This window comes from Eptesicus fuscus, chromosome 9 (assembly GCF_027574615.1).
Source record: "Eptesicus fuscus isolate TK198812 chromosome 9, DD_ASM_mEF_20220401, whole genome shotgun sequence".
Classification (NCBI taxonomy): Eukaryota; Metazoa; Chordata; class Mammalia; order Chiroptera; family Vespertilionidae; genus Eptesicus; species Eptesicus fuscus.
In genome coordinates, this window is record NC_072481.1 from 7,395,976 (window position 1) to 7,420,252 (window position 24,277).

The 24,277-nt window shown below is 42.2% G+C and overlaps 1 protein-coding gene across 1 annotated transcript in view; it reads left to right on the forward strand.

The window, feature by feature from the left end:
• Window positions 1-3,806: 3,806 nt before the first annotated feature.
• The window catches only part of PRDM2 (PR/SET domain 2), a 109,822-nt gene continuing 89,351 nt past the window's right edge, over window positions 3,807-24,277 (forward strand). Inside the window, exons 1-2 of the mRNA XM_054721206.1 lie at window positions 3,807-3,960; window positions 20,131-20,202. Of these exons, the coding sequence (XP_054577181.1) occupies window positions 20,194-20,202 (9 nt within the window). The 5' untranslated portion in view covers window positions 3,807-3,960; window positions 20,131-20,193. The remainder of the gene's footprint in view (window positions 3,961-20,130; window positions 20,203-24,277) is intronic.

Consider the following 24,277-nt stretch of genomic DNA (forward strand, 5'->3'; position numbering starts at 1 on the left):
AAATGTGGTTTAGGAAGTGCGATGGAAAAATCTAGAAAGTGTTGTAAATTTTCTTATAAGAGGGAGTACGTTTATTTTGGGGGTCATGAATTTGAGTCGGTTAGGAATGTTGGCATCTTGGAGTTGGTTTTCTTTCTCTTCTTCTATATGGAAATAAAACATTGAAATAAAGAGCGGGTGCAAACCCTCGTGGGCACGCAGGGAGCATAAAGGTGCTGTTGTGGTCTCACACTCGGCTCTGCTGCGCTTTGGGAGCACGTCCCGTCTTCTCCACGAGACCCCAAGTTCGTGGAGGACAGCGGCGGTGTCTTTGTCCTGGTGTCCTTCCTAGTGCCCAGAGCGTGTGGCACTGAGAGCATCTGGATGACCGGGAAGCAGTGTGTGTGGCCAGTAGACAGATCATGGACTTTGACAACGGACAAGCCCTTGAATCCTGCCTCTGGCACTCACAGTTGTGCTCCTCAACAGTCTGAGACAGTTGCTGCTGCTGTTGTATTGTAATATAAGGTGCTGGCGCAGACTGGCGCGCCAAGTTCCCCTCCTTGTCCCCGGTCTCACCATGAAATGTCACCACTGCTAAGATCTCCCTATACGTTTATTTTGTTGTTGTTGTAAATCCTCACCGGGGAGTGAAGGGACAGAGGGAGGGAGGGAGATGAGAGAGGGAGGGAGGAAGGGAAGGAAGAGGGAGGGAGAGAGAGAAACATGAATATGAAAGAGACATATCCATTGCATCTATTGGTTGCCTCTTGCATGCACCCCGACCAGACTGAGATCAAATCTGCAAACCAGGTACGTGCCCTCGGCCAGGGCTGATCCCCCTATCCATTTTGAGGCTGTAGAAATTTTCACACTGAAATGATGCTGCCCCAAATGTGTATTATGCAATAACATGGATCTTTAACCCCTAGAGTTTCTTTAAACTTCATTTATTCATTCCTAAAGAGAACCCGAATCCAAGTTTCAGATCTTTTGACGGTAGGTGGGCTTGCTCACAGGCCATTCTTTGCTTGCTCTGTGGTTTCCATTGTAGCCCGATGCTGTCTTTTCAATGCACAGTGCCTTTGGCCCACACATATTTGCTCTAATCCAGCCACATCAGAAGAGCCAGGGAGATTTTTTTTCCTCCCATTGAAAGTGTCTATGCATGTGCCAGGCAGTTCTGGGTACTGGGATGTTGTGATGATGATCATATCCTCTGTAAAGGTTTCGCACACCAAGATACAAAGCCAGCCAAGTCCCCATACGAGTCATACCTGTGTAGAGAGGAGTTTCATTCATGCTATCCATTTAGACAGAGTGTATTTTACACTTCCATCCCTAATACAAAAAATGGCCCATGAAATGTGGTAAAAATGTCTGTTTCCTTCCCTCATCCTCTAGCAGTATACCTCACTTTTTCCGAAGAGGCCAAAGAGTAATATTTGACATCTCAGACGGATGATAAATATTCATGAAATTATTCATGAAGTATTTGTGATAGTTCATGTCTTTTTTAGAGTGATTTGATAAAATACATATATTTGTCCTGAGAAGTAACACAGGTTGTAAAATATAAAAATGGTAAAAAATACACAGCTGAAAAATACACTATGTCTGATTAGCAGGGAATTTAGAAGTGCTGAGGATATACTCAGCACGGCAGGCTAAATAATGATCCCCAAAGATGTGCCCACTTCCTAATCCTATATAATAAAAGGGTAATATGCAAATCAACCCAACAGGGGAACGACCAGTCGCTATGACACACATTGACCACCAGGGGGCAGACGCTCAATACAGGAGCTGCCCCCTGGTGGTCAGTGCACTCCCACAAGGGGGAGGCACCGCTCAGCCAGAAGCTCTGAGCTGGGCTCATGGCTGGTGAGCGCATCGCAGTGGTGGTGGCAGCGGGAACTCCTTGTGGAGCGGGCCTAAGCCATTAGTCAGACATCTCCTGGGGGCTCCCGGACTGTGAGAGGGTGCAGGCCTGGCTGAGGGACCCCCTGAGTGCACAAATTTCGTGCACCGGGCCTCTAGTCCTCACATAAAAAGAGATTTTGCAGATTGGATTAAGTGAAGCATGTAAGATGACAGGATAACCTGGATTATTGGGTGAGTCTTTAAATGTAAGTACATGTATCATAAGAGGGAGGCAAAGGAAAATTTAATCACACAGAGGAGAAGGTGATGTGATGATAAAGCAGAGAGAGATTTGAAGATGCTGGCCTTGAAGATCGGAATGCTGTGGTCACAAGCTGAGGAATGCTGATAGCCATCTGAAGTTGGATGAGGCAAGGAATGATTTTCTTCTAGAGCCTCCACACAGAGTGTGGCCCTGTCGATGCCTTAATTTTGGCGCAGTGGTACTGATTTTGGATTTCTGGCTTCTAGAACCGTGAGTGAATCCATTTCTGTTGTGAGTCACCCCAAATGAGGTACTTTGTTATAACAGCCACAGGAAACTAATGTGCCCAGTCATTTTAGATTGACAGGGGGAACAACTACTTACTACTCTGTCAACCACTTCTTGGCATCATGCTACCTAGTATAAATTCTGGTTCACCCTCTCACTTCTAACTTAACATTCCTTTATTTTTCCTTTGCATTCGACTGCAGCCGGATGGCAGCTGCGTTTCTTTTAGATTTTTGATTTGTACATTGGTGTTTTGATTGTGGACGGAAAGGTGGAGTCTCCCTGACTTTTTTTTGCAGACACTTCCGGTGATTTTGATGCATGGATCATGCTTCCAGGCACTGGTCTAGGTAAGGGGTGGAAGTCTGATCAATGCTCTGACCCACACCGGAGTATACTATTTTGGTGACATACAGGGGAGTATTACCTAGATCTAGGATATCTTTGCCTTGAATAGCGGAATAAGCAAACTCATGAGGGTTGATTTCTTTTCTTCTTATGTTCTGTGCTAACCCTGCCATGTTTCAAGGTCTTCATAAAATTTACTCGGATATCTTCATTTGTTCACTATGACCGGATCATTAGGTACAGCATCACCCCTTTGCAATATGCTGGTACATCATGATTTCTTAAGATGAAACCCTAGTTAGCTATGTTCAACCGTTTTCATCAGATACAAATTACTAAAATTCTGAGGCACACCAAAAAAATATATATTTTTGATCTGACAGAAAAAAATAGGTATAACTTTGATTCATTCACACCGAATGGCTATTTTTGTGTTGTTTGTTGTCATTTTTTTTCCTCCTGGTTAATCCTAACCCGAGGATATTTTTCCATTGATTTCTTTTTTTTTTTTGAGAGAAGGTTGGAGAGAGACACAAAAACATGGATGTGTCACATCCATTGATTACCGCGGTATGTGCCCTTGACAGGAATTGAACCGGGGACCCTTCAGTCTGCAGGCCCACGCTCTCTACACGGAGCCAAACCGATTAGGGTTCTTTCAGGGCCCCTGACTAAACACACAGGTACTGCATGTTTTACACATTCTTGCTGCACACCCGCTGAAAATCGCTGCCCCGGTTACATAAACGGACCTGTGCGCCCCCTCCGAAGTTTCCAAGGTGACCCTGCGTCTGGCCTCCTGTCTGTCCCCCAGGCCTCACGATGCCCATTCCATTTAGATTCTTCCTGATTTCATGCTCAGGTCGTAACTTTATCTGGAAGTGCTCACAGCTTCACCAGCAAATGCCATCGGTATGCGACAACTCCCAGCTCTCTCTTATCTCCAGCCTCCTTTCCAGCTGCCTGCGAGCCAGCTCCCCTCCGACGTCACCCCAGCGCATCGCCAGGAGAGCTTCTTCCGCACCCACGTCGCCTAGGGGCGTCCTCCGATGTAAACAAGCTCCACGAGGACCAGGCCAGGGTCCTGTCCGTCCGGGGCCGGAGCCACAACCGCTGAGACGGTGCGGGCAGCAGGGCGGGCAGGCTCTGGACGCTCGTGCGGACGAGGAGCAAAGAGCCGCAGCGGCGCCTGCCCTCGGGGCGTTTGATCTTTTGGGGTGAGACTAGCCTGGTCCGCTCGAGGCGAGCGAGCGAAGAATGGGGTGCAGGGTCCTCGGTGATAAGCCCGTTTCGCTCCCCCTCCGTCTTTTCTCAAAGGCTGTGGGTTCCCGTAGTCTTTCAGTTGCGCTGCACCCCAATCCTTCGGTGCGGTCCCCAGCGCGAGTCGTCGGGGCGCGAGCGACGCGGGACGTTGTGCGCAGCTCGGCCAGCCGGGGCCTCGGGGAGGCAGCGCGTCGGGGCGTGTGCGGCCGGGGTCGTCCGGGGAGCGCGGCCGGGGCCTCCGCGACGGCGCGCAGGGTGCGGGCTCCCACCGACGTCACTTCCGACCGGGGCCAAGATGGCGGCGGCGCGGCCGCGGGCGGCGGGGCGTGCGGAGCGGCGGCGGCGGCGGCGCGGGCGGCGGCTCTCGGCGCTCTGAGGCGCGGGGGCGCGGGCGCAGGTACGCGGCTCCGGGTCGGGCTGCTTCGGGGACGGGCGGCGGGACGCCCGGCCCTGCCCGCGAGCGGCGAGGCGGCAGCGACACGCCGGGGACCCGGGCGCGCAGGGCCGGCCGGCCGGCCGGGCGGGCGGGCGGACGCGCCCCCCTCCGAGGTCCGGGCGTCCCGGGCTGGCGGGGACCCCGGAACCAGGCGCGGCCCGCTGGCGGCCGGGGTCCCTCCTGCGGCGCCCCGGCACCCGGGCCGGCCCTGGGGCCCGCGGCGGCGAAGTTGCGGTTCGCTTTGTCGCCGTTGGTCTGCCGCGCGCCCGGCGAGGGGACGCGTGCGGGTTGCGGGCGGCGGCGCGGGGCGGGCACGGCCGCCCGGAGGGGGCTCCCGCGGGTCCCCGGGCCGCTCCGGGGTCGGGCCGTGGTGCCGCTTCTCTTTTGTGTGCAAACCGAGCGCGTCTCCCCCACTTGCAGCCCCCGTGTGCGTCTTGCGTCTTTGTGTTCCCCAAAGAGTTTCTGTGCGGGTCCAGCCTGGAGACGGCCCCCGGCCGCGGGCCGCCGGTGCGTGTTTCTCTCTGCAGACGTGCGCTCGGAGATGGTTCTGTCGCTGGAGATGTTCGCGGACCTGCTTTTGATGGTGGCGGGTGGGACCTGAAGTGGACCTAGCAGGTCGGGGTTTCCGACCAAACCTCCGAGGTTCCTTCCGCCCCGCGCGGGGTCCGCTGAGCCACGGCTGGCCACCTCCTGTCGGGGTGGGGGGCGGGGACCTGCGGGACCGACCCCACGGCTGCCCGGGGAGCCCTCGGCTGAACGGGGACCCCACGGCTGCCCGGGAGCCCGCATTCCCTGCGCTGCGCAGCCGTAATTTCCCCGGAGAGGAGACCCGGGCGGGCCCCTCGTTTCCATTCGGTGTTGTAGGCGGTTTGGGTTTTATTTCCCAAGTGGAACGCCTTTCGGGGACTCCCACTAAATTGGCCATACCTAGAACGCGACTTTATATATATATATATATATATATATATATATATATATATATGTATATATATATAAATATAGATATATATTTAAGTTTTTGTTTGCTCTAGGTTTATTGTTATAAGCAACCACAACGTTGTACAATTCAGTGATTCTTATAAACACCCTATCAGTTTGATCAGTTGCAGCTCCTAGTGTTGGGGACCTGGAGGCCTTTTTAATATTTTTTTTAACCATGTTTTGAAATTTGCTGTACACATATGGAGGAGGAAGTGAGACACACAATCCCATGTTCTTCTTTAGCAGGCTTCTGTTTTTGACATCGCGTGCGGCCGCCCCATCTTTCTCCAGAAGCTTCCTTACAAACGCTTGCGTGACCACACTCGTTGGTGACCACACTCGTTGCCGTAGAATCTCCGTGCCGTCTCGGGGGGACCTTTAAAGACCATCCCAGGGAAACCTCTCACTCCAGCTGTGGAAACTGAGCTTGACGTTCACGGCGGGGCTGACCTGCTTCCCTGCTTCCCGTGTCCCAGGGCTCCTTTTTACACCTTTTTTTTTTGTTTGTTTTTGGTTGGAATTGGAAAGTCAGTATATTTGAAGTGCATGGAAAAGCGCCAGGCACAGGATAGTAATGCCCGATAAAGATTCGCTTTGGTTGACTCTGAAGGTGGTTTCTTTAATTGAAAAGTTGGCGTATTCAGATTGTTTTTTTTTTTTCTTATTTTGTAGACAGCTCCTGAAACAGTATGGTTTAAATTTGTAGTGATGTATTAGTTTGTAAGTATAAAACATTGCGAAGATTCTCACTATAGAACGATTAGAAAATAGAGGAAAGCACACACACAAAAAAATAGAAATCAGGCATAACCTTCCCACTCCTCAGATAACCACTGTGATCATTTATCTCTATCGCTGTCCATGTGTGTATTTCATATGTATATATATGTGTGTGTATATATATATGTATATATTCACTTCTGTATATTTATGTTTTATACAGCCCTAGTCGGTTTGGCTCAGTGGATATACGGGGTTGATGTCATCTTGTGTATATTGTTTCTAACCTGTTTTCCCGTAGGATATTGTGAGCCTATATCGAAGCAATTAAAGTTTCTTCAGTATGATTTTAATGGCCATGTGATATATAAATGGGCCATAACTTATTTATCAATTCCATATTGATCTGTAAAGTTTCTATATAGCCTGAAATTTTCTTTTTATTAAGATTTGTTCAAAAGGTTTTTCTATTGTGAATTTTAAATTTTTGTAATCTTTCAAGATATCTGAAAATGTAAATTCTATGTTTTTAGCCCCTAAAGATGCATTTTCCCTACCAATGCAGTTACAAGAGTCAGCACTGTTTCAGCTCCCTCAGCCGGGCCTGTGCAGTTACACATGCATCTGCATGCGTAGTCTTTTGATGGTTATTTTACATTCGGTGTTTTATTTATTCATGGGACTGTTTCTTGAAGCTGCCGCTCTCTTTTCAAGTTCCAGATCTGATGTACAAACCTTTTAAGTCCTGTTAAATCATAGACTTCCCGTGATGGAAAGCACCGTAGGTTATTTACTATTTTCCTGTCTTCTGACTTGCTTTTCGTGCTATTTTTAATACCCGGGCAGAAAAAATAAACTGAGCTGTCACTAGAAAATGCCACAGTGGGGTAGTGAAAAGGGACAGTCGGGGAAAATTGTCAAATTTGCATGGCGATCCAGGGAGTTTCCAGATGATGGGGACATTACCTGACAGTTATTACTGCCCATACTGCTCTTGGCTGCGCTGTCACCCTTCAGAGCGTTTGGTTAGAGCAGTGGTCGGCAAACCGTGGCTCGCGAGCCACATGTGGCTCTTTGGCCCCTTAAGTGTGCCTCTTCCACAAAATACCACGGCCTGGGCGAGTCTATTTTGAAGAGTCTATTTAGAAGAAGTTTCAGTTTAAAAAATTTGGCTCTCAAAAGAAATTTCAATCGTTGTCCTGTTGATATTTGGCTCTGTTGACTAATGAGTTTGCAGACCACTGGGTTAGAGGTCTGGGCTAGTGTTCTGTTTTTCTTTTTTGAAGTTAGAAGTTATAGTTAAAGCCATAAAAATCATCTTCGTAGAGCGAAGATGGGAAGCTGTGGACTCCATCACTGAAAGCAGTACTTAGGTTCCATGAAAGCAGGGTTTCTTACTTCGGCACTATTGACATTGGGGCTGGATGATTCTGCTGTGGGTGCCGTCCCGTACATTGTAGTATGTTTAGCAGCATCCCTGGCCTCTACCCACGAGATGCCAGCAACACCTCCCTGAGTGAGACGACTGATAGAGCCTCCAGACATTGCCAGGTGTCCCCTGGGGGGCAAAATCACCCCCGTTCTGGACCGCTGCATTAAAGGAAAGCTCCTCTAACTGGATGGTAGAGTCACTGAGGCAGTTTATGGAATCTCTTTAGTCAAAATACTAAGAATAGACTGTATGGTTTACATGAAGTCCGCCTTGCAGCTGGGGAAGGACTTAGTGGCCTGTTTTGGCTTTATGATTCATTGAATGGTCACTTTCAGCCGTTCTGCTCCGGCATCCCTTCTGTGGCAAGGGATGAAGCCACGGGAGGTAACTTGGAGACTATGCAGTTTCATGCTGAGGATCAGCATCCCCAACATGTAGATTAAATTATTAGGAAACGTAAATACATTTGCTTAGAACCAGTGAATGGTGAATAACTTAAGCTCATGATCTAGTATACTGAATAGCACGGACACAACTGTCTTTTTCTCAAAGAAAATGAGGCTTATTGAAGATTGATGGTAGAAACCAAACTAGTTTTTCTAATAAAATCTCTCTTTTTTTTTAAAAAAAACAACCAGTTCACAGGTACCAGAAATAATGGATTTATCTTGAGGAGATAAGGTTTACTTATGAAGTGCTTATGTAACTTTAACTTAATATTTATATTGTAAAGATAGCTTACTGAGCTTCATGGCAAACATGCATCATTATGCAAATTTTCCTGGGTGAAATAAGTGTAAGTTGTCACATCTTTATTTGTAAACCATAAGAGTATAGATAGTATAGATTGAATTTTAATGTGGCATACTAAAGAACTCTTTAGTTAGAATTTACTGATAAGTAAAACATAAAAGAAGAGATATGCTGTAGGATTATTTGGTAATAGTTTGGTTTTTTGAAAACCAAAAACAAAAAGCAGTATCTGCATAATTTCCCTGGAATGAACGCATGTGTCATTTCAATATTCTTTCTTAAAGAGAATGCCTTCGGTTCCCCACTCCACCTCCCTGCAGTGTGAATTAGAGTTTTGTACGCAGTAAATCTGGTCATTTGGAGTGAAATATGCTTATGATATTTTTCTCAGCACTGTATGGTACTTATTCTTAGAGTCTTGGTTCATGTCATACCTATACTGTGTTTTCATTTATTAGTCCTTTGGAACATGCACTAAAGGAGGTTTCACTGAATAAGTTATGTTTGCCAGCCATTTTGGTGAAAAGAGTATTTTGTAGCTCTTGCAGTAAATCATATGATAGGCTTTGCTTTGAAAGAGCTAAATTATTTCTTGGCACAGCTTGCCTGAAACGTGTATAGCTAAGTGCAACTGTTGGTTTGATTATGGTGGACTGCCTGTCTGGAAATTAGTGAAACCTACAGATTTTATAGGTGCTGTAAGTAGTTCCCCTAAGACTACGTTAATCTCTGGTGGGGAAATTCTGTGGCATTTTCAAATCACTTAAATGATGCCATCAGAATTTAAAGAGTTTTGAGATTCACCAAACACTAAAGAACATACATTAGCATGAATCCTGTGCATTAATTACCCAAGGCCTTACTAAGACAATGTAAATTAGGCAAAATTTGGAGTATGAATATAAAAATAATATTCTAAATGTTTCTCACTCTGTGAGAATTATTTTAGGGACTTTGCCATAATTCTGAAAGACCTAGATTTAAAGTCCACCTGAAAGGAGTTTTAAAAAGGAGGGCTCTTGGGATAAATTTAGATTTTTTTTTTTTAATCCTCACCCAAAGATATTTTTCCATTGATTTTTAGAGAGATTGGAAGGGAGAGGGAGAGACAGAGAGAAACACCAATGAGAGAGACACTCCAATTGGTTGCCTCCTATATGCCCCCGACCAAGGCGGAGAGCCTGCAACCGAGGTACGTGCCCTTGATTGGAATAGAATCTGGGACCCTTTAGTCCACAGGCCAATGCTCTATCCACTGAGCAAAACTGACTAGGGCTAAATTTAGATTCTTAATGGTGAAGCTCTATGACCACTTGTCAGAGGTCACTGAGCAGGTCTGTTCACCTGTTTGGAGAGAGAGATATTGTATCAACACAGTCGCCTAGTAATTTGAGTGAGCCTGACTCCAGTGGCTGAATAAGCCGTATCACAGGTGGATCCCAGAGACTGGTATTTCTGGCAGTGGCAGGGGCAACTGGGATGTTTTGAGATGAATAGATGAAAACGAAGCAAGCACTCTGAGATACTTTAGGTCAGTGGTCGGCAAACTCATTAGTCAACAGAGCCAAATATCAACAGTACAACGATTGAAATTTCTTTTGAGAGCCCAATTTTTTAAACTTAAACTGTGTAGGTAGGTACATTGTTATTAACTTAATTAGGGTACTCCTAAGCTGGCCTTTGCTAAAAACTCAAGGGGCCAAAGAGCCGCATGTGGCTCGCGAGCTGCAGTTTGCCGACCACTGCTTTAGGTTAATAGCATTTCTCCTAATGCAGTAGGTATTGAGGGAATGTGGTACAATGGTCGTGAGAAACCCTTTCAAGTTATCTGAGTCCTCCAGCTTTTTTTCTAAATCTCCATCCCCAGCCTTGAAGGCAGTCGGTGCTGGGACATTTTCCTCCATTTGAGGGATGCAGCTTTCTATGTAGCCTCCCCTCAGTCTCTAAAACAGAGCTCAACCCTTCCTCTTTTTTTTTTTTTTTTTATACAGATATTTTAAAAATATATTTTTATTGATTTCAGAAAAGGGAGAGGAGGAGAGAGAGAGAGAAACATCAGTGATGAGAGAGAATCATTGATTGGCTGTCTCCTGCAAGCCCCCTACTAGCGATTGAGCCTGAAACCCAGGCATGTGCCCTTGATCGGAATCGAACCGGGGACCCTTCAGCCCACAAGGCTATGCTCTGTCCACTGAGCCAAACCAGCTAGGGTTCAACACCTCTTAATCACTACTCCTGACTGCTCTGCCTTCAAAATCTGTTCATTCTTTCAGTCAGTCATATTCCATGTGGGGGGCTTTTCACCATCGTCATTTACCTCCTGTTCAGTTAGAAAACATTTTCTGTGGCTGCCCTTTCCCCACCTCTGTCCTTTCTCCTTCCTGTTGATTAACTCTTCCTAAACCGTTAGACATTCTTTTGTTTGTGATCTCCCCTCCCCTTCCCCAGTCTGAAAGAACTCCTGGCTCCACATTGCTCATCCAGGTGGCCAAAGCTGCCTTCCTGACGGGCAGTCATGGAAGAACCAGGTTCCCCCCAGCCTCCTACCCACGTGTGTTCCTGGGCTCTGCCTCGAACTCCTCTGCCATGGTTCTCTGAAGGCCTCCAGGGCTGTGGAGTGGGGTGGGAGGGAGATTGTGTGGGACAGTAACTTCTTACACAATATCTGGGGAGCCCTAATTACAGGGTCAGGTTTACATTTAACCTGGAACTAACTCCCTACCAGCAGGACTGTCCCATGTAGTCTGTCACAACAGGACTATCCCATGTAGTCCGTCACAACAGGACTATCCCATGTAGTCCATCACAACAGGACTGTCCCATGTAGTCCGTCACAACAGGACTGTCCCATGTAGTCCGTCACAACAGGACTGTCCCATGTAGTCCGTCACAACAGGACTGTCCCATGTAGTCCGTCACAACAGGACTGTCCCATGTAGTCCGTCACAACAGGACTGTCCCATGTAGTCCGTCACAACAGGACTGTCCCGTGTAGTCTGTCACAACAGGACTGTCCCATGTAGTCTGTCACTGCTCTGCTCCTACTGAATATGGCGGGGGGGTGGGGGGGAGAGAGCTGTTCTCCCCAGTCCCTTCCACACCTTTCACAAAGCCGGATCCTTCACCATCTCTTCTCTCTGGGTATTTCTTGATCACACTAGTTTTCCACAGCCAATAGCACCAAGAGACCATCTCTCATTTTTATCACAAATGGGGAGGCATTTATTTTTACCTTGAAACAAGGACTGCAAATAATTTATTTTGAGGAAACGTACTTTCCTTTAAAAAATAAAAACTCATGTATGTACGAGAGCTTCTTAAACTGTATAGAAATACACCGGCATTGCTATTTAAAAATGCTCTTGAGAACAGAAATAGGGACATAGTTAGAGGATAGATTTCAAACCTCAGATTTTACTTAAAGTAGAAGAGTTGCTTTCTACCCAAATAGTAAATACCTTAATAACCGTGGGAGAAGACCTATAGAATCTTGTAGTGATATGTGTGGCTTCGCAAAATAGATCTGGCTTAACTTGGATTTTGTTTTAGGTTGTTTACTTACGAATTTAGGAAGCCCCCTTGTCATTTATATGTGGTTTGTAGAACATGCGTGTTCTGTGTATTTTATCCTGTAGGAAAATCCCAAAGAGGTCCGAGTGGCCACTTGTAAGGAGACTATATTAATGTTTAGAGAGTTTTATGTGAGAAAATGAGTACTTAGAGCCAGGACCAGTGTGTGATGTTGCTGAAGCTTTTGTCCCTTTTTTTTAGGAGATTCAGAAGACTTTGCAGGGTTTCTGAAGAACTCTCAGTTTTGACTGTTTAGTCACAAATGTAAATCTGCATTGGCAGCTCCAGTGGAGAAACAATAAAGGTGTTAACTGAGAATGCATTTTATTTTGGGAATTGTGAAATGTGGCATCTTACTTTAGAAATTTTGTGTTTAGCATTTGAGTGTTAGGAAAGAGTTGACTTAATTTTCCTTTTATATATCCAAAGTTTTTACACATCTGACATGGGGGAAATGTTAGAAAAGTATAGTTTTACTAGTATAGGAACTTCTTTGACTTTAATGCTGTTTTTCAGAATCTGCATCCAACAGTTGCTTAAGTTGTAATGTTCCTAGGAGAGATGGCAGTTGTAATAATAATCTTGAATCTGTGGCACAGTTCTCATCAGACATCAGAGAGTAGTGACTGGCTGGAAAGCATTTGTATTTTCACCCACCCCCCTTTTCATTTGGATTTTTACCAGTTAGTATTGAAAATAAGGAAAGGAAATTAACTTTTTAATTCAAGAGTAGTTTGATTGGATGGAGTTACTTCATCCAGGAAAACTGACAATATTTTTTGTCTTTAGCATCATAGGAAGGAGTACTGTTAGTGAGAGTAATATGTTGTAATTTCTGTAGAGAAACTAGATAGTTTTAACTGTGGGGTGGGAGGGATTATTGTAGGAACCCTAAACAAAACGTGAACTTTGTGATGTAATAAATTACATGTTCAGTGCAATGTAATGACATAGATGCATACATTTAATCAAAAGAAAAAGGGAGAGCACATGTTAATAGCTATCCATAACATCAGCCAGGTAAATGGTAAACAATCAGCAATTGCTATACGTTTATTGCTAAGCTACCTCTTTATTAATGGAGGCTTGGAGCAGTATATTTTGAAACTTTTGCCTTTAGTCCCTCCCCCCCACCCTTTTTTATTTTTATTTTTTGAAGTAAATTCTTGTGGAGGAAAAAATCCCAGGGGGCCATAATCTAAATTTAGACTTATGGTGCATATCCACAGATTTCTTATTTAACACTTTGCTATGGTGTTTAACTTACATATTGCAAACAAAAGCTCTAATCAGTATTATTTTCTCATTGGCGCTCTGCGGCTCTAAACCCATTCGGAACAGCAGACCCTCTATGTTTCCTGTCTGTTAATGCGGAAACTGTGTTGTGTGAATCAAATTCCCCCACCTGGAGTAAAGTGCTAAACTCTGCTTCCTTATTTAGGTTCGTGTCAGGACACTGCTCTATGAATTTGGTGAGTCAGGCCCCAGGATATATGTCTGTGGTGGTGTGGGCCTCATTGAGGAAACTGATTGATTGAAATGGGAGAAATTACTGGTTTATTTGTGAGCTATTCTGTTCTCTATCTCTCACATACTTTTTAGGTGGGGAAATTCCTGTGTGGTCTGCTCTGTTAAACCATTGCCTTTTTGCCTTGGTAGAGATCACTCTGGAGGGTGAGAGACACAAGCAACCAGCTTCCAGGAGAAAGAGTTCACGCCTTTGATTCAGCAACTCACCAAATGTTTGCTGTATTCTCAGTCTGTGTCCTTCACACACTCACACATGATCTCTATTCTTTCTTAAAAAATATTTTCATTGATTCCAGAGGGAAGGGAGAGGGAGATAGAAACATCAATGAGGAGAGAGAATCATTGATCAGCTGCCTCCTGCACGTCCCCTACTGGGGATCGAGCCCGCAACCCGGGCATGTGCCTTTGACCAGAATCGAACCCAGGATCCTTCATTCCACAGGCTGACACACTATCCACTAAGCCAAACGGGCCAGGGCTGATCTCTTTATTCTTAAAGTGATAAACATCTCAGGTTTGATTTTTTTTTTTTCCACTTTAGCTTATGTGGTAATATAGCTTGCTTTTAAAAGGAAAGTTGGCGGTACTTTTTTCAGTGTGAAACTAGATGTACTGGATGATTATCGTGAAATTGTGCTTCTTATTTTACTTTTTTATTATTCTTTAAAATTCTCACCCTAGGATATTTTCCCATTGATTTTTAGACAGTAGAATGGAGGGAATAAGGGGGAGAGAGAGAGAGAGAGAGAGAGAGAGAGAGAGAGAGAGAGAGAGAGAGAGAGAGAGAGAGAGAGAAACATTGATGTGAGAGAGGCACATCGATTGGTTGCCTCCCACACACACCCAGACCTGGATTGAGTCTGTAACCAAAGTATGTCCCCTTGATCAGAATCGAACCCGGCACCCTTCAGTTTGTGGGCTCATGTTCTATCCACTGAGCTAAATGGGCCAGGGGTGTGTTTGTTATTTTAGAAAAGGAAAATGATTTTCCATTTAGCAAATTCTTGGGCAGGTTCAATATTTATGAATTACATGGTTTTGCTTAATCCAATGAGTAGTAGGCGCTAAATGTTTTCATATTGATATCTATAATTTATAGGCTGTAATTTGGTGATTTCATTCTTCTGGTAGGAAATTATGAGTGGTAGTTTTTTTTTTTAAAATAACATATATTAGTTGTGTTTGTAAATTAATAAAAATGGCTTTTGAGAAATTGTCACAGTTTAGATTATATTTCCCAGATTTCCCCCAGATTTTCCAGACTTTTCAGATTATTTTTCCAGAAGTTTCTGAATTGCAAGAATCTTTTAGTCAGAATAAGTGAAGAACAGTGTTAAACATTATAAATCTATTCCACTAATAGCTTAATCATCTCTGTGTTTGCCACAATGATACTTTTTAACATGAAAGCTCTACTTGATGTAGTTTTAGAATAATTCTTATGTAGATCATAAACTTACCAAGACTCCCTTCACAAAATGATTTTTAACACTTTTGTTTATATCTAGTCCATGGTTTCAGTGCATTTATGATCTTTTATATTTTGCTATAAACATATTGTTCTCTTGTTTTTGTTTACTCTTTGTCCATAAGCTATATACTGCTTCCTGAATCTTAAAATTTACAGTTTCTTGTGAGTCGATGCTTCAGTGGAATTCTTTTGCAACTTCAGAAAGTAATATTAAATAATTAATATTAGGGACCTCTAAGTGAATGTTGCAAATTTAATGAGTTATTTTACAAATAGCCCCAAAAGATATAAACTTATTTAAAAAAATTTTTAAAATGCCAGCTACTTATAGGTGAATATACAAATTAAATCAAATAATTATTTTTCTAGTTCTCTCCTCTTCCTCCCCGATTTAAACTAATCTTTAAAAATCTGTTACTGCTTTTACTTTGCCTTTCATATAGTTTTGTAGTTTTTACAAGACTCCAAAGGGCAGGCATGATAGTTCAGCCTGGTGTGTGTGTTACTGTTTGTCTTTCCTTCAATCTGTCTATTGCAGAGGGTGGGTGATGGAGAGATGGCTAGGGCTGCAGGACTGGGGCAGCCTGCATATCTATTTTCTAGCCTCTCACCCTCCATTTCAGATGACAGCAGCTTAACAGTTGTTGAAGTTGTCTTGACACTATAAGGGACAGGATTTGAATAAAGACCTTACATTTATTATTGCTATATTGATACTGTTCCTGTATAATCAAATAATCTTTATGATATTAAGTTAAATATTTATAAGGATGATTTGTCCTAGAATTTGGAAGCAGTATATGTATATTATTAAAATCTTGGATGTGTAAAATCAAGATCAAGCTCTTATTTTTCTGGGAGTGTATGCTATTAGTAAAGAATAGTTGGTGATAAAAAGTTACAGGCCCTATGTCTGCCTACTGTCCTTTATTTGATAAATGTCAGCAAGGTGGAATGAGAGATATATAAAGAAATATTCGAGAAGGTTTAGTCAGGCATAGGAATCCAGACAAGAAACTAAGGCATAAGCCAGGGTCATAGAAGCCCTAGGGATTTTTAAGTATTTACCTTTGGGAAGCTAGAGGCACTTAGTTATTTACCACTTAAAAATTTTTGATAGAATTTTTAAGTTTTAGTGGCATGCGTGGAAGAGTCCTCTGTGCCTCTATCAGTGTAGAGTCTACACTGATAGGATTGATAGTTCAAGTTCTCACATGTGGTAAAACTTGGACCTTGAGGTTTCTGTATTGGTTACGTGGGTATGTAAAAACAGTGCTGTGACGTCAACACCGAGTATGAAAGTTAGGTGGGAGGGCCGTGACACTGGCACAGGGCTTTGTGGTGCTGGAGGAATCTTAAGGAAGTGACTTCAGTAACTGTTTTTAGGGTTTTAGAGTACAGGTTGTAGGTGCTCAATTGGGCTGGTGTTTGGGGATGTGTAGATGGTTTGATTGTCAAAGTGTGGGACGGCACTACTGGCATCGATTGTACAGGGCAGTGCTGAATGGCCTTAAAGGAAGGGACAGTCGCTCACACGAGTCGCTCTGTCCAAAATGCAGTGGTCCTCAAAGTCTCAATTCTTTTGTTGTAACATCCCTTAGTTTGAATAAAAAATATAACTTAAAATGTCATTTGAGAAGTTAGTGTTGGATTTGCAATGTGTTTGATATTGTAAAAAATTTTAGATATATTATTTGACATTGTTGTAAGCTAAGAGGGAGAGAGAAAAAAAATGAGGGTCTGGTTTTTAGCCATTAGGATTTGAAGTGATTGACGGAAGGGTCCAAGCATGTAGGTATGTAGTGAACTCTAAGAAAAAGATGTTAAGGTCCTTTTGTTCTCTGGAAAGAAATGATGAGTGCATTCCTATTTGGACAAAGAGGAAATGACAGTGTAGAAACAGAGAGAAGATTATTAATCCTGTAACAATCTGAATTATATTGTAAAATTTTTCATTAAGAAAAAATTGAGATAACAGTAAAAGAACAGTTGGCCCTCTGTATTTACAGGTTCTACACCTACAAATTCAATCAACCAAGGATTGAAAATATTCTGGGGCGGGGGTGGTGGGGAGGGGGTGCGGGGGAGTTAGGTTGTTGCAGATGTGTACCATGGAGTTAGACCTACAATGATTGATGATTGCATCTGCACTGAGTATTTACAGACTTTTTTCCCTTGTAATTATTCTCTAAACAATACACTGCAACAACTATTTACACAGCATTTACACTGTATTAGGTATTATGGGTAATCTAGAGATGATTTAAGTATATGGGAGGGTGTGCCTATGCAGGTTATATGCAGATATGCCATTTTATTTAAGGTGCTTGAGCATCTGAGGATTTTGGTATCTGTGGGGCCGTTGGGGGTGGGTCCTGGAATGAATCCCCTGAGATACTGAGGGGCTACTGTACGTGGATATTTTGGATATGTGGTTTCAGATGTCAGGGTATCTCAGTTGTTTGAATTGTGCCTGTGAGCTAGCAATTGCAAAATGGGAAGAGAGAGAAGAAAATGTTTTTTAAAAAAGAGGGAAAAACAAATGGAAAGCACATGAAAAGGAGGCAGCATCTGAAAAAATGGCAGTTCTATGCTTTCATGTCCTTAGGATAAAAACCCTGGTGTCATTTCTGACTTCCCTCTTTCATACCTGGAATCTAATCTGGTATCAAATCCTGGGACTCTACTTTGCAGATAGATCCAGGATCCAGCTACTTCTCATATTTTTTTCTACTACCTGGGTCAAACCACTGTCGTCGTCTCTTGCTAGGTTGGGCCATTAGCCTCCTAAGAGGTCTGCTCGCCCTCTCCCTACTCTCTTACAGTCTCTTTTCAATATTATTTTGAATTAGCAAAACATAGTAGTTAGCCTATCATATACTTTACAAAGTGCTCCACTGGATATTTTAAGTACCCACCTGGCATCATACATAGTTACTATAGTATTATTGGGCATATTCCCTATGCTGAAATTCACATCCTTGTGACTATGTTGTAACTACCCGTTTGTAGTTCTTAGTCTCTTTAAATCTAAGTCACGTTAGGTCATTCCTGCCACCTTCAGCCTCCCAGTGGCTTTCCATCTCTGGATGGAAAAGCCATAGCCATTCTGGTGAACAGTGCTTACCTTGCAAAACATTGTATAGCTCTTGTCGAAGATCTTTCATTAAAACATTTGCATTTTATTGTAGGATTTTTTTCGTTCTGTTCCTCAAAGAGAACATCCTGTGGCCAATGTTATTAATTCCACCTCTAAAAACTTAGTGAGAAGCAAGTGAAAAACATGACATTTTATTCACTCCAGGATATTTTATTCAAAAGATTTCTCCTATTGGGACCGCTCATCAGTCATAAGGCATTTGTGGTAGAGAGCGTCAGGCATGCACACCTCCTAGGCCACTAATCTCATCACTGTTAGACATTTTTAAATTGATAACAATCTTCAGTATCATAGAAAAGGATCAATTATATTCAGTATAGAATGAATACTAAAGAAGGACATGTATCTGAGAAAGAAGCTCAGTATTAAATTTGAAAAGAATGGACTTCATGGGTTAACCTTCAATTTTCTGAAATTGTGTTCACTGAGTATTTACTTACGAGCTTATATTGGTTTGGCTAGACTGAGCTCTTCAACAAGATGCAAGTTATGGAATACATTCCCTGTGCCAAGTATGAATAAAAGCTAGTTTAGATGACCAGGCCCTAAAGGTGATCAGGTGAGTGTGGTTAAGTAGCTCAGGGAAAAGAAATCCGAAACTGTCCTTGTTAATGAACAGGGTAAAATGTAAAAGCCCCGTTCTGCATGAAGTGGGCAGGCAGTATTTTCTCCTCGTATGCAGAATATCATTGAGTTACATGTTCCTTGGTTTAGTAACAGTCCTCCTATTTAATAAAAGAGTAATATGCAAATTGACCGTCACTCCAACACACAAGATGGCCGCCCCCATGTGGACACAAGATGGCTGCCAAAAGATGGCCAGCAGGGGAGGGCAGTTGGGGGCAACCAGGCCTGTAGAGGAGGACAGTTGGGGGGGACCCAGGCCTGCAGGGGAGGACAGTTAGGGGCAACCAGGTTGGCAGGGGAGGGCAGTTAGGGGTGACCAGGCCAGCAGGGGAGGGCAGTAGGGGCAACCAGTCTGGCAGGGGAGGGCAGTTAGGGGGTGGCCAGGCTGGCAGGCAGGCAGCGGTTGGGAGCCAGCAGTCCTGGATTGTGAGAGGGATGTCCAACTGCCCGTTTAGGCCCAGACAGTTGGACATCCCTCGAGGGGTCCCAGATTGGAGAGGGTGCAGGCTGGGCTGAGGGACACCCCCCCCCATGCATGAATTTCATGCACCGGGCCTCTAGTTAGAACATATAGTTCTAAGATGAGCAGTGTCTTTGGGGTGTAGGAAGAAGAGATTATTGTAAGTAAATTCATGAAGAAATATAATTATGCTTAATGGTGTGTGTATGTATACAGGCTGAAAACTTAGAATATTACAGTGGAAGTACTCCTGAAAGTGGCATAATTTTCATTTATTGTGAAAGACTTCAATTGACTCGCAGGATGTATGTTGCAGAGAGGACCATCTTTATAGATTGTTATTTAGAAACAAGTATGTCACATTCGTTTGTAAGAAACAATTTTGTATTCTTGTTATTTTATTATACTATGAGTATATTGAAGAAGAAATTTAAAAGAACAATTGTAGTTCTTTCTAAACAGCTTTTAATGAAACATTTGCATTTTACTACAAGGTTTTTGTTCTGTTTCTCAAAGAGAACTTGCTATAAAAATGTTATTGAATCTGCCTCTATTTCAGGAACTTGAAAAACAAAATAATGTAAAGGGGTCTAATTGTGTTTGTATTCAACTCAGGGTTGATATAAGTAAGAGAAGGACAATTAAATTGCATAATTTATGCAACAAGGCTTTGTGTTTCTATGAACAAAGCTAACATTTCTTTTTAGGAATGATGCAATTCCAAAGCAAAAATTTGATGTCATTCTAATGAGTCTGCTTTCAATTGTAGAGTACAATGAAGCCCTGGTAAAGATTAGCAAGAAATCTTTTTTATTGTAGCTAATAAATCTGTGAAGTAAGCTCTCAGCATAGATCGAAGTTGATCTGGCATGGAGTTGCTTTATGAATAGCCCTTTGAGCAAACTCTACAGTTCTGTATGTGGTTTTAAATCACTGTAAATTTGTAGGCAGGTACATATTACAATTGTCTGTTTTTCTTTTTAGGGCTCATGTAATCAAAGAAGTTTTTGTTGTGTGTATCTTTTCAGAACACAACAGGAATTGAAAATGAATCAGGTGAGTTTAAATATAAGAATTTATACAAATACATTACCTAGATGTTAGACCAGTTCTTGATTTCTAAAAGATAGTAACACACAACATTCATTCCTCCCAGGTTTTCCTTTCTGTTCTTAATGCCATTAATGAATACATTGCTTTCATGGTGTGCGTTTTGGGATGTGGGTTGGCATTTCTATGGAACCCTGAGTAGAGAACTCATTCATTCTTAGGGACCTAATTCAGATTTTCTTTCTTTCTTTTTTACCTCTCCCCTGCTACACTCTGGTGTTATTAATTGTTTTGTTTTGAGACTTACTAAGCTTTTATTTTTAATACTTTTTATTTTGTAATACCCATTGACTGAAAAGAGAGTATTAAAAGTTTCGTTGTTGTTTTTTAAAGACCAAAATTGATCAAACGGGAAACTTTAAGTTGCTCTGTCTTTGAAAAATACCTGTTCATGGAGTAGAAACAAGAGGGCAGATATTGAAATGTAAGATGTGCTTCACCTCTGAGGGGTTTGGGATTACCTGGAGATTAAACAATTCTGCTGTGGACATTTCTGTAGCCTCCAGGGTGTTTTGATAAGTAGAACCTGTTATGTGGATTTAATATGTTCTAAAGTAGAATTCTTATTTTCTGGTCTTAATATTATTCACTTGCAGTTACAGAAATTTATGGGTGTCAGAAACATTCTCTTTTGAAATCTTTATAAACACATTTTTAAAAATATTATTCACTTGCAGTTACAGAAATTTATGGGTGTCAGAAACATTCTCTTTTGAAATCTTTATAAATACATTTTTTAAAAAAGGACAGAACTTAAATATGTGCAGTCTATAATTTTTAGTGCTTAGCTTAAAACTACCAGTCTGGAAAATATTTTGTATCCCTCATCAAGTGGAACTTGGGACACCTTTTTATCAGTTGCAGGTGCCTCTAACTGAGATCACAAGTCCAATTTTATTAGGTGGCCAAGTTTAATAAATTCAGTCCTGTGTTGGATTGAGAGATGTGAAATTTTTGGAATGGATTCTTTGATTTCTTTTTATTACTTTCTTTATCAAAATATATTTATTTTAATGCAGATGACCATACGTCATAAAAATGAATCTGGTGAACACATGGGGCACGTGGTTTCTATTATTTTAAAACTTGCAGATTTACTGACATGCTTTTGAAGGCAAATGGTTTTTGAAATGGTAAAATGGGGGCGGGAAAGAGAACAGTGGATTTTCACAGTCATTGCCCATAAAGTTATATGCATATATGTGTCATAGATTTCATATATTTTCCCACTTTAAGACTGATTCTTAATGTGAACCTTGTCACCCAAAGGAGCTTGCTTTGCTAAAATGGCCCAGGAACTGTTGTTAGTTAGAAGTCTTGATTTTGGATAAGAATGATCATGCAAAAAAAAAAAAAAAAAAAAAAAAAAAAAGAATGGTCGTGAAAGTTTCCAGAGTGGAATCTTAATGTTGACATTGCTGTTGTTGCCTCATTGTTCAGCAGTCATTATCTCAGTGGCTACAGCTTGCACCTTAGGCTTAATAACTTTTTAATTCTTACATTTTATTAGGCTAGTCATATTTCTGATATTTTATTTCTTTGACACCTCACACATTCGCTTCAATATTTCACTTATATCAAATGAACTTGTATTTAAAGAAAGTCTTCATGCCATTTGAAAGAGTTGTGACCATTTCTTTTTTTTGGCCTTTTTACAATTTCATTTTGAGTTTGACAAGTTTTAATATCAGATCTGCGGAGGATTGCCTTTGATGCTAAACGCCAAATATCAATGGAAAAGGGTCCTCGTATGTTTCTAATGGTTAGCACATTTCTGATGTGGGTATAATTTAAATGGCCTGGTAGTAACGAAACTTTTATTTGTATTATAAAAATTGTCTACTTTTTATGAGTAAAATTTCAGCATCTTTAGTTATATTTTCATTATTTGAGGAATATTAGTTACATGATATTTAGTCCTGATTATTATGTCATGGCAAAAAAATCTATGACTGTTTTTCAGTAGTTGTCCCAGTAATTTTTTAAAAATAAGAATTGTTTCAGTACATTTTATGTTTTTCCCTCTTAGATTTATTCTTCTCATTTGTAGCCAGTGAAAATGAGCAATGCATGCTTGAAAACTTCAAAATAACTACACAAAAGTGTAGATATTCAAAAAGTTTTAACTTGAACTGGATTGATTTGTAATTCAAATCTTGATGGTGAGTTTAGGGTTAGATTTTTCTCTCTAGGGACTGATCCACATAGCTTTGATGAATGTTAGCTGTCAGATTATGTCCCTTGTGATGGGTGTGGTCTCTAAGACAATAACACAGCATCCTTCATTCATGTGTGCCTGACAGCCGAGTTTTAAGGACTCAGTGACCCTAGGAGTGAGCATATCATATTGTTTACAAGTTAGTCCTCTAGTGGAAACGAGAGTCCAAAGCCCAATGCCTGCTGGTATTTTAAGCACTGACTATTGAAGCAGCATTCTGGACTGCTCAGTGTTACCAATGCATTTTGAGTAGTTGCTTGCCAGGCTTCCCCTCCAATCCCAGCCCTGGAGCCAAGACCCGAATGTTCTTTATCCTTCTTTCTCTTCTGGTCTGTTCTCCACTCAGCACTTACCCTTTCTTACTATCGCTTGTCTTCCCAGTTTAGAACCCAGCTTGCTTTCCATGTGAGCCTTTGTTCTTCTAACTGAGCCCAGGCCTGATGGGCAGGCAGGAGGAGCAACTCTCTACCTCCTTCCCTCGCTGTCCGTTTTCTTTTCTCTCCATTTGCAAATCATAGATATCCTTTACTCCACTTACTTTACACATCCATCTAAATAATTAACTTTGAGATGTTCCACTATTTTTCTTCTTTTTCCTAGATTTATCTAGGAGAATACAGAACTTTATAAATGGTTCTCTCCTTGAATAAAGAGTTTAGAATGCTTTATTTAAAGGAGGTTCCTCACCTCCTTTCCTTCAATGTCCTTTCCTTATAATGTTAATGAGTTGCCTTAGGAAGTTAACTCCTGTTTGTATCACTTAGCCCAGTGGTCGGCAAACTCATTAGTCAACAGAGCCAAATATCAACAGTACAACGATTGAAATTTCTTTTGAGAGCCAAATTTTTTAAACTTAAACTTCTTCTAATGCCACTTCTTCACAATAGACTCGCCCAGGCCGTGGTATTTTGTGGAAGAGCCACACTCAAGGGGCCAAAGAGCCACATGTGGCTTGCGAGCTGCAGTTTGCCGACCACAGACTTAGCCCTATGGTAAAATTGTTTCATTTTACCAAATTTCACTTAATGTTGCACAATCTATGAATGACATTAAATGAGGACTTACTTACTGTACTTTCATAGAACATCCAAGGTGAGTGAAGTTCCATAATGCAACTATGCTCATAGTAGCTTAAAGTAGGTATGTTAGAGTTTAATGCCATATTCCTATCCATTGAGTGCTTTCCCAACATGCCAGGCATTTCGTTATCGCACATACATTTTCTTATTAATTCAGTCTTCATAGCTACCCTATGAAGTATAGGTTTTTTAACCATTTTATGGATGAAGACATTAAGGCCCAGAGAGGTGTTGCCCATGATCATACAGACATGTGGTAGATCTCGGATTCACCCCCAGGCCTGTAGATTCCGAAGCCCAGTTCTTGCTCGCTGTGCTATATTGCTGTGTCAGGGTAAGCTGTGTGATGCTGTGCTAACAGGCTGCTCCACAATCTTTGGGGCTTAACAACCATTTATTTCTTGTTCTCAGTATGCATCCATTGTAGCTCTGCTATTGAGGCTGCTCAAGAACCAAGGATGATGGAGACTTTGTCTCAACACATGTCACTTCTGTTTACATTTAACTGGCCAAAGTTAGTCATATGGCCACATCTAACTTTTAAAACTCAGGTGTGTGTGTGGAGGGGAGCAGAGCATTCTGTCAAGTGCCTAGGAGAACAGGAGAACTGTAATATTGGGGTACAGCCCAATCATTCCAGCTTTATTGATATATATTTAATATATAACATTCTGTAGGTTTTCACCTTGATGTAATACAATGGCCTTGATTACCATTTATTGAG